Below are 18,659 nucleotides of genomic sequence, written 5' to 3' on the forward strand. Positions count from 1 at the left end.
ATCTAGATGTTCACAGACTCTCTATTTAATGATCTGCTCCAGAATCTTTCCTGGGATTGATGTCAGACTAACTGGACGATAATTGTTGGGATCCTCTTTTTCCCCTTTTTGAAGATGGGGACAACGCTGGCCCTCCTCCAGTCTGCTGGGACTTCTCCTGTTCTCCAGGAGTTCTCAAAGACTATTATTGCCAATGGCTCCGATATTACATTTGCCAGTTCTTTTAATGCTCTTGGATGTAGTTCATCTGGTCCTGGAGACTTAAATTCATTTAGATTAACAGGGTATTCCTGTACTATCTCTTTACTTATTCTGTGCTGAAACTCCTCTTTTATGTCCTCTGCTCCATTATCCTCAGGTTGAGCTCCCTTTTCCTTTTCTGAGAAGACTGAGGCAAAGAAGGTGTTGATGCCTTTTCTCTGTCTTCTGTTAGCATTTTGCCATCTTCTGCACGCAGTGGCTCTACCATTTCCTTCTTCTTCCTTTTGCTGCGGACATATCCAAAGAAGCCTTTTTTGTTGTTCTTAACCTCTCTAGCAAGCCTGAGTTCATTCTGTGCTTTAGCCTTTCTGACTTTACCCCTACACAGACTCGCTATTTCTTTCAATTCCTTTTTGGTGATTTCCATTTCCTATACATGTTGGCACACGTGTGATGGGGAGAGAGATGAGCAAACCAAAGTGGGTTCCTGGCCCATAAAACTTCGGACCTGCCAAGGCAGGCAGTGCTCTTCATTATCACAAAAGCATCATGCCCAAGGGCACCAGACCACCCCCCTGCCTGCCTTCAATACCCTGCCCAAGGCAAAGCTAATCCTCACTTCCTTCTGCCAGGGCAGGTGTAATGGGGCTGCCCTAGGTTTGAGATTTCACTCATCAATCCATTTGCCAAAATAGCAATTTCAATCACCCAAAAATGTATCTCTTACTTTCACCAACCAACTGAAAACCCGTTGGCACCCAAGGTTGCCCAATCTTAATCATTCATAGTTTGAAGGAATGCAGGAGAGGATGCTCCTTCTGCAAGCAAGCCAATAGAGGACCCTCTATATAGTCCATGAAGAAAGGAATCTCCAGCACAAATGCCCAAGTGAAAAGGGAAAACTGACCACAAACTGCAAAAGATGTGTCCTACAGCTCTGTGTAGGGAGGGGGGGAAGGAAAGCTATGGGAAGACACCCCAGAGGAAGCACCTAGTTGGCAGAATAGTCCATCCGGGTGGTTGTGGGCCCTTTTACTCCAGGGCAAGGATCCCTGCACAGGAAGACTATCTGAGCAGCCGGCGGAGGGGGTTGCCAATTGGCCCTCCCTCCCCACTTCAGTTTTCCCTTCTGGATCTTACCCCTACATCATACATCTTTATTGAATAAGTCCCCTGATCATTTCAAAGAATTCAAGAGAAAAGGGGGAAAAACATACATAGTTAAAATTTATATAAAAAGAAATCTCTCTCTCTCTCTCTACACACACACACACACACACACACACACCTACCACCCATCTGCATTTATGAACAGCCCCCCACCCCACTGATTCAGGAGAGCAAGATTTCAATTGCCAAACCACTTTACCAGGCAAAATTTTCCAGCAAAACCTGACCTTAACGCCAACTACAGAACAATTTTAATGAAACACCCTGCATTGCTGCAAAGGCTTGCAGCCAAAGAAGAAATCCTCCTCCTCCTCCTCCTCAGCACTGGCCCTCCCACCCCTCCCTTGGCCCTATTCCCTCCCAACTTTCAAGGCGCCCTGCAAAGGGGTTCAGAGCAGTTTTCTGAGTTCAATTAGCACAGTCTGCACACCGCTGAGAACTATTGATCCTCTTGCCACAGACCAGACCTTGTATCACAGAGCTGTTTCAACCACAGGGCAGAGAGAAAGTTTTTTCCCCATTTCCTCAACCCACCTCCCCCTTTCCTTGCTTCTTTTTTTAGCTTCACAAGGTTTGTGGAGGCAGAGAGATGGGCTTGGCTCTGGAAGCCATGAAAACCTGTCCTCTGTGGGATGGAGAGAAAGGTCAAAGATCTCCTCAGCCTGCCCACATGTTAAAATCATGAATGGAGCCCTCCCGGAGGAGGCACACACGCTCACCTTCTGCTCCTAGATTCTGCCCTTTCTGAATAAGCCTGGCCTCATTTGGTCTGAGACTCCAGAGCTCCCCTTATGCTTGGGAGTAAGCCCTCACTGAGCTCAGAGGCACTCAGGCTTGGGAAAGGATTGTCTGGATCCTGGCTGAAACACAATCCATTTCACCTTTCTTTCTCAAAAAAGTCCCACACTACATCAGTACAGAACAGCAGCCCGTCTGCTGCAGAAATGAAAAGACTCCAAGACAAGGGGGGGGGGGGGGGGAACCCTAAGAGGAAGGGCCAAAGTCTGAAAGAAATCTAGAAGGGCCCCTGGGAGGACAGCTGATCTGCATTTCCCTACTGCATGCCAGGTCTCACAACCACTACTTTGTGCACGGAGCAAGGGGGCAGAGAGAGCCTCCAGGAGCTGCAATTCACTTTTTAAAAGGTAGCAAGGACCCCATCCTGCACTACTGAACCCTCTAAAAAGTATAACTAGGAAACTTTAGGGAGAACATCTCAATAGCAAGAGCTGTTCAACAGCAGAGCAGGCTCTTTCAGATGGGGGTGGACTCGCTTTCACTTGGATATTTTCAGTAAGCATGGATGACTCACGTGGATTCCTGCATGGCAGGGGCTGAACTACTTGGCTTTGGCAGTCCTTCCCAATCCTGTGATCCTACCAGTTTTTCCAAAGCAGAAGTGGACTTGCAGCCCATTCCAGCTTTGCTGGGTTTTACATTTTTTGGTGTTTCTGACTGTCCAGGGATAAGAAACTGATCTTCACACCACTGGTGAGGAAAGGTGAGTGGTCTTCAAATCAGGAGTCCACTGCCCTCTCAACTCAAAGCAGGAAACACTGTTGCCCAACCAAATGGCAGCATCTTGTCTCCTCCTTAGCTGTTCTCTTGAAACAACTCCTTTTTGAAGAGGACTAGGGCAGAAGAAGCTCTGTCTAGAGGCACGGTTTAACAATAGCAAGGGAATATATATATTCCCCATTTTCACAGCTGCAGAATAGAAATCAATGTGAAACCAACTTATTGATTCCCCCCTGCTCTGTGATTTCTCCTCTCTTCCCCCTCCCTCAGCCTTTTCCCCCTGAGGTTTCACAACAAGGTGGAAGAAAGCAGAATAAAAATATGAAAGACAAGGGGAAAGGCAGTTACAAGAATGTTCTAGACCATTCCCCTGAGAGGAAAGGAGACCTGCACTTCAATCTTCCACTCCTCTGCCAGCTATTTAGGAGAAGGTGGCCAGTTGGATGGGTGGGTAGATGGCATGCAAAGGTGAAAGGAGAGACATGGAAATCTTCCATACCAACCTGAAATGGGACCCTGGAGAGAATTAACAAGGGAGCCTGCAGGCCAGAACTGCAAATCCTTTTGCTACAAAGAAAAGGAGAAGACATCAGGGTGTTGCTAGGTTGGAAGGGACCCATCCTCCAACAGAACAGCAACACGTGAATTTATTTCTGCAGACCCAAAGCCTTCAAATCAGGTCCTGAGGGCTTGCATTCCCACCTGCCTAGCAGGTAAAGGCTCTCAGCTCCCTGATCCAAACACAACCCATGTGCTAGCACCAAACTTGCAAACCCACCCTTCACAGGAGGCAGCCAGAGGTTAGACTGGGACCACCAAACGCTCCCTATCACAAGACTTTCCACTTGGTTTGCAGCCTGTTTAACATGTCTATTTATCCAAGGAACAGGAAATGTTCATTTATGGATGTGGAGGTGGCAGGGTAGAGGGAGAATGGGACAATCCAGATGTTCTAGACTTAACTCTCAAAATCCCCACTCCTCTTGGCTAATGGTAAACGGCTGGGTTCAACACTTCTGGAGGGCCAGAGCCTCCAAAAACATAGTTGAGAGTGGTCAGCAGCCAAGGTCCAGGGTATTCTGGACATGAGCCCCCTTGCGGTTTTGTGGATAAACCAGGCCACCCCATCTGGCTTAGCTCAGTGCCGTGCACAGAAGGAACCATGGTTCAAGAGAAAGGCTGGATGCTGGTTCAGTCCTCAGTAACTCAGGGATCAGGGAATGGGGGTGGGGAGAAGAGTTGGCCCTCTCCCTAACCCCCTACTCACACCAAAGAACCACTATGGTTCAAAAGAGATGGTGCTAGACCAGATGGACCAATATGTGGCAATAGAGAGACCCCTAGGATTGGTCCCTATTTAAAATGTAGCCAGATAAAACTCCATTTCCAGTGGATAAATGGAGAGAACCTCACCCCCAAATCATAGTCTGTCTTTGCCTTCTCCTAAGGCAGAAGAGGATGCCAATGGCAAACCCCTCTAAAGAAGCTTGCCAAGAAAACCCCATGATAGGTTGGCCTTAAGAGTTGCCATAAGTCAGAAACGACCTGAGGGCCCAAGAAGAAGGCAGAAGTGAACCTGGCCCTTCTTGGCTCCCAATCTGGCCCTCCTGGGCCTTCTCAGATGGCTACTCCCTCTTCATATGCCAGCATCTGGATGCTTTTCCCTTTCCTTTTTAGAGTCCTATCACGAGAGGAAAACATCTTGGTCGTTTGGGTGCCACCTCTTCTGGCTTCAATGTCATCCACCCAAGAATAGGGTGCCCAAGAGGATCTCTGAAATCCAGTTTGGCCCCTGAGGCTGAATGGGGTTTCCCAAACATGCTGACTGGCCTACCTCCTGGAGGTGGGGTGGGGGGGGGTGGGGATGTTGCATGATCTGCTAGGCTGTTCCAGCTCTGAAGATACTCAACCCCGTTTTCACAGCAGTGGGCTTTTCTCCACACCCAACTCACTGCTCAAGGAACCCACCAAGAAGCAGAGGTAAAGCCTACCTTGAGTCTGGTGCTGGTGCATGCAGGCAGGAGGTTCTTGCAGCTTTTGTGGACATTGACTGCGCAGTCTTGAGGAGGAAGAAGAAGAAAAAAAAGGAGATGCAGACTTCCCCACGCATGCATGCTTCTCTGTGCTCTTATGGAAACCTGACAGCAGTTCTAGATGGCCATTAGGATGCCAAACCAACCTGCCCTTACAGGGCACACAGAGAAAGAGCAAACGCGCCACAATAGCCATGCAAAGCTAAGTATAATGGTTAGAGGGCTAGAGCAGGACACACAAGACTCAGGTTCAAAAGACCCTAGCCACTATGAGGTTGAACTAGTTTTTTTTTTTGGGGGGGGGGGGGGGAATCTAAGCCTGATCTACTTCACAGGGTTGTTGTAAGTGGGAAAGCAAAGAGCCAGACTTGCTACCTTGCTGTCACTGAGTACAGAAAAGTGACTCAAGCAAATAACTGTGCTCCACTGGGCATTCCTGTATGTCAGAGAGTTTGACCTGATGGCTTTTCAGGTCTCTTCCAACTCTATCACTCTATGACGAAGGGCAGCAGCATTTCCTGACTGGTTCTGCCCACAACTTCCTCCATGACAATCATTTTTGAAAAAAGGGGGCACTTCCAACTGCTGCACCGAGGGCTAATCCTCCAGCAGCTTCATGGGGGAATAATCTGGGCCCTGCAAGCTGACCCTCCCTTGAAGAGAGATGTTGCAGTGCCAGGCTTCAAGAGCTGCTGTTTTTCCAGAAAAAAACAGAACCACATTATATAATTCACATAAGATGCAGCCCAACAACAGAGCAAACGGCCTCTCTCACACCCCAGGATATCCGCACGCCATGTCCTTACCACAAACAGGCCGAGCGGGCCAAAGGGTGAAGATGAGCCAGGGTAGGGCTTGCTTTAACACCCCTCTGCCACCCCACAGCAGCCAGCGAGAACCTGGCAAGAACAGTGACTTTGGACAGCACACCAGGTTTTTTGGGGGGAGGGGTCGGGGAATGGGGGCTGCCATGAAAAAGGTCACATTATTGTTTTTAAACACATACAAGCCAACCTTGAGAAGAAGAATACGACAGCTCAGGTGTTCAGAGCCCTGTGCTCGCTTAAAAGAGAAGGCACATTTCCCTGGTCACTTGCACCCAGTGATTTGGAAGTGGGAGGACAACAAGAGTTGGTTTTCCTTGAGTTCACAGCAGGAGGAGAAGCAACAGCAATTTAGGATGTGAGGGTGGCACCCCAGATACACAGCCAAAACACAAAAATCAGTGCCTGCTCACTCCAAGAAAAGAGAGCTGCTTCCTTTCCTGGGGCAAACTGACCGAGATGATGATGGAGCTCCGTCATCACAACTACTGATGATGCCACCCAAACCCATCTTTTCAGCAAATGAGCATCCCAGACTGGGCAGTGACATCCACAGTGCCCTCCCTATGCCAAGGCACAAAGGGAACAGGCCACTGAAGAGACACCCCCCTTGCAACTATAAGCATGCTGGAGATGTTATTTCCTGGGACCCTGAGCTCCAGCGCCTCAAAAATCCTTACATATGGGGTCTTATCTGGCTTAAGAAATAGGCTTTTGGGATCGTGCTAATGATCATAAATGCAAATCCCCAGAAGTTACATGATTTCAGTCTCAAAGATTTTGCCAGCCTTTTCAACCACCACTCCCAGCAGCACGCCCAGTCTGCCACCCCACCCCCCAAACACACAAACACTTTAGCTTCCCTCCTGCCCCTTCCCCTGACAGCAAGCTATAGACTGCAAGCCCCCATTACAAACCCACACCCCGCAATGCTCCACAAACAGTGGCTGAGAAACTGGCAAGGGCACACCTCACCCTCTGAGTTGCCAAACCCAGAGGACCTTTAGGTTTACTTCCTGGTCTCCAGGGCCATGGGCCAAAAACACAACAAAATAGTCCTCCAATTCACACCTTTCAGGACCCTGTGAGGATATTTTTAGTACCAAAATAAACGTTAAACCCCCCCCCCAAACTTGTAGTGGAGAGGCTTGCAGTTGGGGCCCTCCAACATCGCCACGGGGGATTCACTTCATTTCTCCCAATTCAGGGACGTAGCCAAGGGGGGGGGGGGGTTCTTGTGGTCTGGACCCCCCCTTCCATTAGAAAATGAATGGTGTGTGCTGCTGCGGTGCCATACTCAAGCCCCATTATAATGGAAGCACTTAGTCTGGAACCCCCCCCCTTCCTAAAATCCTAGCTACGTCCCTGCCCAATTCCTATGACAGTTCCTTTTTCCTGACAGAGTGCTATCCTCACCTTTTGACTTCTCTTCTCTGGCTTGAACACGTTCTGACCCAAACCAGCCGCCGCAGGTAGTCTGAACAAGTTTGAAAGGGAGCAGAGGAGGAGAGAGCAGGAACTCCAAGGCAGAGGCATGACCTCACCCTGAAAGGTATTCAGAGCATCTAGGAAGCAGAAACACCGAAAAAGCAGAAACCAACCCATCCTGCCTCAAAGCACCACTTCTCTCACATTCATCTTCAGGGATAGGTTTCGGCTACAAGCAGGCACAGGGAATGGGTTGGTTCTGATCCTCTTGAATCCCCAAAACGCTTAGTACTAAAGAGGACTAGCAATGGATGCCTAAAAGGTGAGGCCAAGCAGCCGGCTGAACCAAAAGGCCTGGCACTGGCCCACAGTGGAGCCAGCAGGGGAAAAGCCATCCCTTGCCGGAGGGGATAAAAATCCTACACGGTTGGCCCTCCATATCCACAGATTCTTCATCCATGGATTTAACCATCCACAGCTTGAAAATATTTTTAAAATATATGAATTCGAAAAAGTAAACCTTGATTTTGCCATATTCTATAAGAGACACTATTTTACTATACCATTATATTTAATGGGGCTTGAGCATCCATGGAAAGTCATCTTTGCCGGCCTGATGAACAACAATGAAGAGGGAGTCATCAGGCAGACCCAGCAACATCAGGGACTGCCTGAAGGAACAGGCTCCTCCCTCCTCAACTGTCATCTTGGCCTCAGAGGGAGCCATCAGGCAGACCCAGCAACATCAGGGACTGCCTGAAGGAAGAGGCCCCTCCCTCCTCAACTGTCATCTCGGCCTCAGAGGGAGCCATCAGGCAGACCCAGCAACATCACGGACTGCCTGAAGGAAGAGGCCCCTCCCTCCTCAACTGTCATCTCGGCCTCAGAGGGAGAGATCAGGCAGACCCAGCAACATCAGGGACTGCCTGAAGGAAGAGGCCCCTCCCTCCTCAACTGTCATCTTGGCCTCAGAGGGAGCCATCAGGCAGACCCAGCAACATCAGGGACAGCCTGAAGGAAGAGGCCCCTCCCTCCTCAACTGTCATCTCGGCCTCAGAGGGAGCCATGAGGCAGACCAGCAACATCAGGGACTGCCTGAAGGAAGAGGCCCCTCCCTCCTCAACTGTCATCTCGGCCTCAGAGGGAGCCATCAGGCAGACCAGCAACATCAGGGACTGCCTGAAGGAAGAGGCCCCTCCCTCCTCAACTGTCATCTCGGCCTCAGAGGGAGAGATCAGGCAGACCCAGCAACATCTTGGACTGCCTGAAGGAAGAGGCCCCTCCCTCCTCAACTGTCATCTCGGCCTCAGAGGGAGAGATCAGGCAGACCCAGCAACATCAGGGACTGCCTGAAGGAAGAGGCCCCTCCCTCCCCAACTGTCATCTCGGCCTCAGAGGGAGAGATCAGGCAGACCCAGCAACATCTTGGACTGCCTGAAGGAAGAGGCCCCTCCCTCCTCAACTGTCATCTCGGCCTCAGAGGGAGAGATCAGGCAGACCCAGCAACATCTTGGACTGCCTGAAAGAAGAGGCCCCTCCCTCCTCAACTGTCATCTCGGCCTCAGAGGGAGCCATCAGGCAGACCCAGCAACATCTTGGACTGCCTGAAGGAAGAGGCCCCTCCCTCCTCAACTGTCATCTCGGCCTCAGAGGGAGAGATCAGGCAGACCCAGCAACATCGGGGACTGCCTGAAGGAAGAGGCCCCTCCCTCCTCAACTGTCATCTCGGCCTCAGAGGGAGCCATCAGGCAGACGCAGCAACATCAGGGACTGCCTGAAGGAAGAGGCCCCTCCCTCCTCAACTGTCATCTCGGCCTCAGAGGGAGAGATCAGGCAGACCCAGCAACATCGGGGACTGCCTGAAGGAAGAGACTTCTCCCTCCTTTAACTGTATTTTGTATTGTATTACGATTTTACTGTACACCGCTATGATCATCGCGGAATAGCGGTCTATAAATAAAACATTATTATTATTATTATTAATGTGAAAAAGAATAGGCAGCAGATAGAAGCAGCTGCTGAAAAGGTGCCCAAAAAAAGAACCAAAGGAGTGCCTTCACACTACGCTGGGCTTCTTTGCTGGCCTCTCCAGCCAGGAGATTCCCATCCCTTTCCCTGCAAAGGTAGTGCTTGGGGGTCTCTGTATCTATGCTTCTTCCCCACCTTCACAGGATTAGGGTACATTCCTTAGAAAGGTTACTCTTTTGGGTGATAACCCAACAGTCCCAAATTCTAGGAGCTGTCAACCAAAACAGAAAGCTTCCTAAACTGAGGGATTTTTTCCCTTGTTTCTTTTTTCTTTCTTTCTTTTTTGCCACCCAAATGAGAGCCCTGCTCCCTTCCTGGTTCAAAATTCTTAGATTTTCTGACGTCTGGGACCAAAATCATCTCAGGCACCACAAGTGTATGAATATATAAGCAGCTTCTCCAATCTCTGCTGGGCAATACTCTGGCTGTCCACAGCCCTCGCCCAGCTCTTGAGCTGTGGGTGCAGTGGACACACTCATTCTTCCATTCTAATTTGTTCATATTTCCAATAACAATTTTAAAAATTCAAAACTGTCCACCATACCTGACACCTACTGAAACCACCATCATGGCTCATCTATCGTACAATTTTACCTGAAACCGGATGCAAGAAAGTTCACTCTGAATGAACTCAAGGGGGAGGCCAACACTTCTGGGCACCACAATTCAAAAAGGACATTGAGAAACTGGAGCGTGTCCAAAGGAGGGCGACTAAAATGGTGAGGGGTCTATGTCCTATGAGGACGACTTAGGGAGCTGGGGATGTTTAGCCTGGAGAAAAGAAGGTTAAGAGGTGATATGATAGCCCTGTTTAAATATTTGAAGGGATGTCACATTGATGAGGGAGCAAGCTTGTTTTCTGATGCTCCAGAGAACAGGACCTGGAGCAATGGATGCAAGCTGCAGGAAAAGAGATTCCACCTCAACATTAGAAGGAACCTCCTGACAGTAAGGCCTGTTCGACAGTGGAACACACTCCTTCCTCAGAGTGTGGTGGAGTCTCCTTCTTTGGAGGTCTTTAAGCATAGGCTGGATGGCCATCTGTCAGGGATGCTTTGATTGAGAGTTCCTGCATGGCAGGGGGTTGGACTGGATGGCCCTTGTGGTCTCTTCCAACCCTACAATTCTATTATTCTAATGTGGCAGAATTGCTATGCATATTTCCTCTCGTGGTGAGAAGAGACAAGGATGAGATGACCAAGATGATCAAAGGTCTGAAAACCAAAAGTCTTCAGAAGAATGGCTGAGAGAGCTGGGAGCTTGGAGAGGAAAAGATAGAGAGGGGACATAATAGCCATTTTTAAATAGCATAAGGCAGGAGTAGGCAACCTTTTTGAGCCAGGGGCCGGGTTGCTGTCCCTCAGACAACTCGGGGGGGGCAGAAGCCGGGGGGGTGGAGCTTTACACCCTCCGGGAGCAGGGCCACATGCCGGGGGCGGAGCTTCCACCGAAGCCCCGTGGGGAGGAGGAGGCGTGTGCCCGCCCTCTCCTCCTCGGTCCCTTTCTGGTCAAACACCCCCAACCTGCATTCCAAAACACACACAACAGCACATTTGTGCATTTCACATGGCTTTACTTACAATGGCCTCTTGCATATTTCAGAGGGTTATTCCATAACCAAACCCCTTGGGTTTAACACTTAGCATGGTTTAACATGGCTATGCATATTGAACATGTCAAGGTGGTTTCACCGTTCTTGCACCAAGTGTACTTCTCAAAAGTGTGTACTTGGTCAAGGGACTTTGGTTTTTCTTCACTGCGCATGAGTTTGTAAAAATCACAGCAATTTACATTGGCCTTGCCTCAGAGGCTTTCTGATATCAATATCACCATTAAAGAACCAAAAAGACACAGAAAAGGCACTTTGGAAAGTCACACTCTCTTGGCTTCTGAAAAAATGCGTTCATGCCTCTCAAGCTGACTCATATCATCATCATCACCACCACCACCACACTATCACTGTCAAAACAAGGGAGACTTGTTAGCATTAAAAGCACCCAAAACACACTTTGGAAGGTGACACTCTCTCAGCTTAAGAAACAGTGCCTGTATGCCTCTCAAGCTGACTCATATCATCATCATCATCATCATCATCATCATCATCATCATCATCATCACCACACTATCACTGTCAAAGCAAGGGAGACTTGTTAGCATTAAAAGCACCCAAAATAAAATTTAAAAAAACCTTGAGGCCTCTGGCCACTCACCACCTCTTCCTTCCTCCTCCTCCTTCTTCTGCTCCCCTTCCTCCTCTTCCTTCTTCTCTTCCCCCCTCCTCCTCCTCTTCCTTCTGCTCCCCCTCCTCCTCCTCCTCCTTCTCTTCCCCCCTCCTCCTCTTTTTCCTCCTCCTTCTGCTCTCCCTCCTCCTCCTCTTCTTTTCTCTTCCCCCCTCCTCCTCCTCTTCCTTCTGCTCCCCCTCCTCCTCTTCCTCCTCCTCTTCCCCCCTCCTCCTCTTTCTCCTCCTCCTTCTGCTCTCCCTCCTCCTCCTCTTCCTTCTTCTCTTCCCCCTCCTCCTCCTTCTTCTGCTCCCCCTCCTCCTCTTCCTCCTCTTCTTCTCCTCCTCCTCCTCTTCCTCCTCCTCTTCCTTCTCCTCTTCCCTACTCCTCCTCTTCCTCCTCCTCCTCCCTCCTCCGTGCGCCGCACGGCCTGGGGGCGGGACGGAGGAGGCAGAGGAGAAGGAGGTGGGCGGCACAGGCCCACGCAGGGAGGCAGGGAAGGCAGCGCGGGCCCACGCGGGGAGGCAGGGAAGGCGGTGCAGGGCTTCCCCCTTTGCCTCCTCTGCCCCAGGCCGCGCCGCCCTCCTCTTCCTCCTCCGCACAGTGGAGGAGGAGGGCCGTGAGGCCTGGGGCAGAGGAGGCGGCGGCGGCGGCAGGACCGGGCTGGGGCCGGTCCTGCCGCCTCCGCGGGCCGCATCCGGCCCGCAGGCCGGGGGTTGCCGACCCCTGGCATAAGGGATGCCTTGTAGAAAATGGAGGAAGCTTGTTTTCTGCTGCTCCAGAGAGGAGTACATGGAGCAATGGGTTGAAATGACAAGAAAAGAGATTCCACCTTAAGGATAGTAACATCTAACTGTTTGACAGTGGGACAGATTATCTTGGAGGGTAGTGGATTCCTTTCTATGGTGGTCTTTAAACTTAGACTGGATAGATATCCCACGGGAATACATTTAACTGTGGATTCCCCATTAACGATGAGTGTGTAGAGATTTGATAATAATTATATACTAAATATTTTAAAAATGCACAATGTACACTAGGCCCTTGGTATCCACTGGGGTTTGATTCCAGGACCCCTGTGGATACAAAAATCCACAGATTTTGGACACAGAACTGGACACAGGGCTACATGTGAGGCCTGAACAAAGAAGAATAAAGCGGCTTTTCTACTATCATTGACTTGGGCACAATACTCCTCTTGAAGCAGCCCAAAATGGCATTTGCTGGCTTATACTTACCTCCTTACCTTCTTGAACTATGTCATGCCCAGAATTAGAGATAAGATTCCTCCAGATGAGGCCTTGCTAAAGCTGAATAGAACAGCACTATGACTTTCTTGACCTGGACATTATATTCCTTTTGATAAAGTCTGGGGTTGCATTGGCTTTTTTAGTCACCACATCACACTACTGACTCATTTTTAGCTTGAAGTCTAACGTTTGTGGTGATGCTATTTATATCCTGCCTTTTCTTTCTGGGTTTCAAAGCGGCTTACAAAATCCATAGAGCTAAAAAAATTATGTCACACACACAGATGTTCAAAATATAATTAAACTATCAATAAAGTTAAATAATAATAATAATAATAATTTGTTTTATTTATATACCGCTATTCCAAAGATCATAGCGGTGAACAGCAAGTAAGCTAATTAGCAAGTAAGCTAATTTGCCCCCAACAGTCTGGGTACTCATTTTAGCGACCTCGGAAGGATGCAAGCCTGAGTCGAGCTTGGGCCCTTTTGCTGGTCTTGAACTCGCAACCTTGTGGTTTCGAGTGAATGGCTGCAGTACAGGCATTTACCCACTGTGCCACCAGGGCTCCTTCAGGCAAGTAAAGCAAGACCATTAGAAGAAAAAGAGTGAATATAGACAATACAGCACATTATAGGTTGAGTTTCCCTTATACGAAATTCTTGGGATCAGAAGTGTTTTGGATTTCAGATTTTTTCAGATTGTGGAATATTTGCATATACATAATTGTGAAGACACACCCAACTAAAGGTGGTGGCAGACCGGTACCCTGGTGAGATCAAACTCTTCTACCCAAAAAGGCTCTGAAGCTGAGTGTAAAGTTCAAAAAGGGGGAAGTTTAATATAAAGAACAAAAATAAAGAGTTTTCTCCTCCCCAGCTCTAAATAATTTGAAATAAAAGATACTTTACAGACTTTCAGCAATCTTCAGGGTGTCATCTTTCTGGGTCTGATGCTGGTTTGCTCTCCTCTCTCAATGGAGCTGGTGCAGGGTCTTTCAGCTCCTGAGTTCCTTTATTCACTTGCTGTTGGTAACTAAAATGGCAAAGGTGTAGGCAAGCTTTTTGAGCCGGGGGCCAGGTTGCTGTCCCTCAGACAGCTGGGGGGCCGGAGGCAAAAAATAAATAATTAAATAATTTTAAAATAAATAAATAAACCGGGACAAATGTAGGGCAAGATTTTCTAATGGAGGACACTTTTAACAAAAATGGAGGACACACAAAAAAAATTGATGATTTTTTTAAAAAAATGTTAATGTAAATGCATGTTTCTGAGCTTCTATAAACAATTGCCCCCTCGCGCGAGAGGCCAAAGGCCCCGGTGGCAATCGGTGGCAGGACCGGGCTGGGGCCAGTCCCAAGGCCTCACTGGGCCGGATTCGGCTTGCGGGCCGTAGGTTGCCTACCCCTGGTGTAAGAAATGCCCTTTCTGGCTGTCTGGGCCTGTTTGCCACCAAAAGACAGCTCTCTGCCTGCTCACAGCAAAGACTGCTCCAAACTAAAAAGCCTCTAGCTAAGGGAGAGCATGCTGGGAAGGGGCAAACCAAACCTGGAAAAATGCAGGGCTCCTACAGCTCCTCCCACTACTAATACAATGAACTTTCCTACACTAAAATATTCTATGGCCTAAACCAACACAAAAGAAAATGCAGGGGGAGATTCAAATAGTCCTGGCAGGACATCACAATAATGATATTTCTCAGAGATAAGACCCTAGACTAAACGCAAAATTCATTCACGTTTCATATACATCGGTAGTGCTCAAACTTTTGTCTGCCAGCTGTTTTGGACTTCAGCCACAGCCATCTTGGCCACTGGTCAGGGAATCTGGGAGATGAAGTCCAAAACACTTGGAAGACCAGAGTTTGGGAATTACTGGTATACACGTTTTACACAAACCCTGAAGGGAGCTTTATACATGATATTTTAAATAATTTTGCACATGAGACAACGTTTGTGTACACTGAAGCATCAAAAAAGGGTCATTATCTCAGCCACCCATGCGGACAATTTTGGATGTCAAAATATTTCGAATTTTGGAATCCCCGATAAGAAGACTCAGTCTTTATGGAGCAGTCAGGCGTCAAAGACCTTCTAAAACAAAAATGTCTTCTCTTGCCTATGGAGGGAGAACCTAACCTCCCTTGGAAGGGAGTTCCAGAGCCAGGAGGAGCCACCAAGAAGTCCCTGCCTCCCATCTTTCCCCCAGATGTACCCATGAAGATGATGGGACAGCGAGAAGGGTCTCTCAAGATCTCCATACATAGGTTTTGCTCATCCCTTCAGCCCTGGGTCTCAGATGTTTCTCAAACCACAGGTTCTCTGACTTTTCAAAAACAAAGAAACTGCAGATGCTGGGGACTGGGAGGTTTGACCAGCAAGGAGGAAAAAACATCTCAAGCTTTGCTCAAGACCTGGCAGAGAAAGAATTTTCCACAACTTCATTATATCTCATACCTTCCAAACAGGAGAGGATGAAGCTGGTGCAGTTTTCCGACATGCAAAAGCAGTGCCATGCCTAGACGCTTCTGGAAAGGCTAGGCAGCCATCCCATATCACATCAGATTTGGGATCCATCCTACTCACTATTAAGCAAGCTGAAATACTCCGCAACCAGCTCCAGTGACCTTAGCATCTTGGAGTTAACTGTAGGCTCCTTGCCTCAAGCTAAATCCAAATGGAAGTGCTTGGATTGTGTCTTCCAGGTTGGAGTTTGAGAGACCCTTCTAATTCTAGGATTCTGTGTATTCCTGCATGGTGGAAAGGGACTGGACTGGATGGCCCTTGGGGTCCCTTCCGATTCTATGTATTCCTGATGGTGGAGTGGGGTTGGACTGGGTGGCCCATAGGGCTCCCTTGCAACTTTATGGTCCTATGGCAGTCAGTCCCCAGCTAAAAGCAGGCCCTGGGAATCAACAAGAATTCAAAAAGCCAACTTTTCCATTGATGTAGCAGGTCTAAGCCTGACAAAGCTGGGGAGTAACAACTGAATTTAGACTCAGATGGTGCTGGTACTGCAACTCCCATTTATGCTTCAACACGAGCTGGGGCTGTTGGGAGTCACAGGCCCAAAATGTCTGGAGGGCCATTTGCCACAAGAGCTCCTCTGCACATGCACCCCATAGAGCAGAATGGCCTCTTAAGTGCTGCCAAAATTCCACCAATTAACCCTCCCCCCAATTTTCGGTTCACGAGGACTAGAAAATTGGGTTTTCACCACACCAACAACCCAGAACAACAATTCCTTGCAAACTCAAGTCCAAACAGGGAGAAGCCAGGCGTTGGGACGGGACCATGGGAGGGAAGAGAAGACTGGCCAGTCCAGGTTTCTTGCAGCAGCCATTTGCCCATCTCTAAGGTCTCATTTGCCCACACTGCCTAAGGAACTGGGCTTCCACAAAGCCTGGGGACCCACAATCAGGAAATATGAGCTTACATCCCACAAAATAAACCAGAACACCTCATGTCATGTGCAGGAAGGCCACACGACACCCAACGTTAGGCTCACAAGGCTAGAGACTTGGGTGTTGTTTTTTTGGGGGGGTTGGAAGAAATAAAATAGACTTGTCCCTCCGCATTTGCTGGGTCTGGAGCACAGAACCCCCGGGAATATGGAAAAGTGTAACAGAGAAGACACCTCTCTAGGAATCTCTAGGTCCTAAAGGGCAACTTTGTGGCCAACATCCGACAGACACTGGCCATAGAACTGCGCTGGAGGAGCTACAAAGGCCTAGCAGAATGTTCTCTCTAGGAATCTCTAGGTCCTCCAGGGCAACTCTGTGGCCAACATCCAACAGACGCTGGCCATAGAACTGCGCTGGAGGAGCTACAAAGGCCTAGTAGAGTGTTCTCTCTAGGAATCTCTAGGTCCTCCAGGGCAACTCTGTGGCCAACATCCCACAGACGCTGGCCATAGAACTGCGCTGGAGGAGCTAGAAAGGCCTAGCAGAATGTTCTCTCTAGGAATCTCTAGGTCCTCCAGGGCAACTCTGTGGCCAACGTCCGACAGACACTGGCCATAGAACTGCACTGGAGGAGCTACAAAGGCCTAGTAGAGTGTTCTCTCTAGGAATCTCTAGGTCCTCCAGGGCAGCTCTGTGGTCAACGTCCAACAGACACTGGCCATAGAACTGCACTGGAGGAGCTACAAAGGCCTAGTAGAGTGTTCTCTCTAGGAAGCTCTAGGTCCTCCAGGGCAACTCTGTGGTCAACGTCCGACAGACACTGGCCATAGAACTGCACTGGAGGAGCTACAAAGGCCTAGTAGAGTGTTCTCTCTAGATCTTTCAGGGCAATGTTTAGTTAAAGTAGACCACAGAGTTGTCCTGGAGGACCTAGAGATTCCTAGAGAGAACGTATTAATAAAATCCATGAAGCATCCAAGCCGCAACAGTCAAAGTCGCAAATGTAGAGGGATGCGTGTAAAATAAGCAACATACACAAGAGCCGGCGGAGTGGTTTGAAATCTGGGCCTATGACACTGCATACATGGGTTCGAATTATGGCTCGGCCATGGAAACCCTCTGGGGACCTTGGGCAAGTCATATTCTCTCAGCCTCAGAGGAAGAAGGCAAAGGTAATGGCAAAACCCTTCGGAATAAATCTGGTTCCCCCCAAAAAACCTGTGACAGGGTTGCCATGAGTCAGAAACGGCTCGAAGGCACACAACAACAAACAACACAACATGCAAGTGGGCAGGCAGAATATATATACATAAATTTAAATGATATGCTAAATAGATACACACACAACCAGCCAGGAGGGGCTCTCAGAAAATGCCCCCCCCCAATAACTCCAAGGACCAGCCTCCCAAGGTTTTCAGGCCACAATGGAGGGGATGATGGGAACTCAGGCCCCTAAATATTTGGAAGAGCGGCCCCCCAATTACTCTCTTGAGTAAGGCTGGGCAATGGTTGCAGCCTTGCTTGGACTACAACTCCCATGAGCCCCAAGCTGGCACTTCCAAGCGTACGGGATGCTGGGAGTTGTAGTCCAGCAGCAGCACCTCATTGTAGGTGCATGAGGACTGGAAGACTGTTTTTCAGATTAAGAAAAAACAGTAACAAGAGTGCAAGCATCTAATATAAATATTTAAATTCTATGCTAATCAGAGCCCTAAAGCCCAGGAGGGTCTCTCTGAAGAAGCCCCGCCTCCCACAAAGAGGGCTGTGACGTCATGCAATGTCACAGGGCCGGAGAACCTGCCTCACCTGCAAGGAGGGCTCTTCTCTAAGAAAAAGAAAAGGCGGCGGCAGCGACGGTCCCCCAAATGCAGCGACGCCCGGCCCAGCCTCGCCCCCTTCTCGCGAAATCTCCTTAATTCCCACGGGAACTTGGCCAGGTAGGCCAGTGAAGGTGTATTGGGAGAAATCTCGCGAGATGTCGGGGCGTCTCAGGGGTGGGGCGTCAACTCACCGCAAAGCCTCGCATAAGCCACGCCCCCTAACTCGCAGCTACCTCCCGCAGCATGTCAACCCTCGCGAGACCAGCCCTTTCAAAACTCCCGCCTCCGTTAAAAGAACGCCTCTTCCCGCGCGGCTTCGAAACATCGCGAGAGTATCTGATTAGCCAGGTCGAGGCTTGGTTGCCATGGCAGCGGGCCTAGGCCTGGCCTACCATGTTTGGAGTATAGCTCCCAGCCTCGGGAATGCTGGGAGTTGTAGTGCAAATGTAAACAAGGTATTTTAAACTTTCTCTTTTGGGGGGAATCCATACTAAATTTTGAAATTTTAAAATAATAATATTTACCAATATTAATAAATCATTGAATGATAAGTTTATAAATAAAGAATACCAACAAATATTTTAGGTTTAAACTCTGAGGGGACACGAAACATTTTTCCTCTTCAGGAGAAGGAGCTGGTTTCCAGTCTATTTCAGGAAATAATGAATTGTGTTTCCTTGTTTTGCTTTTACTCTTGTGAATTTTTCATTGTTGGCGCATTTATTAATTTTAAATAAATAACCACACTACACGATTCGTATCAA

General features: G+C 48.8%; 1 protein-coding gene across 4 annotated transcripts in view; it reads right to left on the reverse strand.

Annotated features, from left to right (window-relative positions):
* Positions 1 to 18,061, reverse strand: part of ARHGEF18 (Rho/Rac guanine nucleotide exchange factor 18) — a 77,964-nt gene extending 59,903 nt beyond the window's left edge. The window contains exons 1-3 of one of the 4 annotated variants that reach the window (XM_089535887.1): positions 17,882 to 17,889; positions 4,881 to 4,948; positions 3,393 to 3,456 (exon numbers count right to left, since the gene is read on the reverse strand). Coding sequence is in view for 1 of the 4 variants with exons in the window: in XM_089535882.1 (XP_089392008.1) it covers positions 3,393 to 3,456; positions 4,881 to 5,003 (187 nt within the window). In the remaining 3 variants the exon portion in view is untranslated. Of the gene's footprint in view, positions 1 to 3,392; positions 3,457 to 4,880; positions 5,125 to 7,162; positions 7,281 to 17,881 lie in introns of those variants that run through there. The other 3 variants (XM_089535886.1, XM_089535882.1, XM_089535885.1) reach the window with 3 other exon arrangements.
* Between the last annotated feature and the right edge of the window lie 598 nt (positions 18,062 to 18,659).

Source organism: Sceloporus occidentalis, unplaced genomic scaffold, assembly GCF_023333645.1.
Source record: "Sceloporus occidentalis isolate IW3139 unplaced genomic scaffold, rSceOcc1.0.p SCAF_8, whole genome shotgun sequence".
Classification (NCBI taxonomy): Eukaryota; Metazoa; Chordata; class Lepidosauria; order Squamata; family Phrynosomatidae; genus Sceloporus; species Sceloporus occidentalis.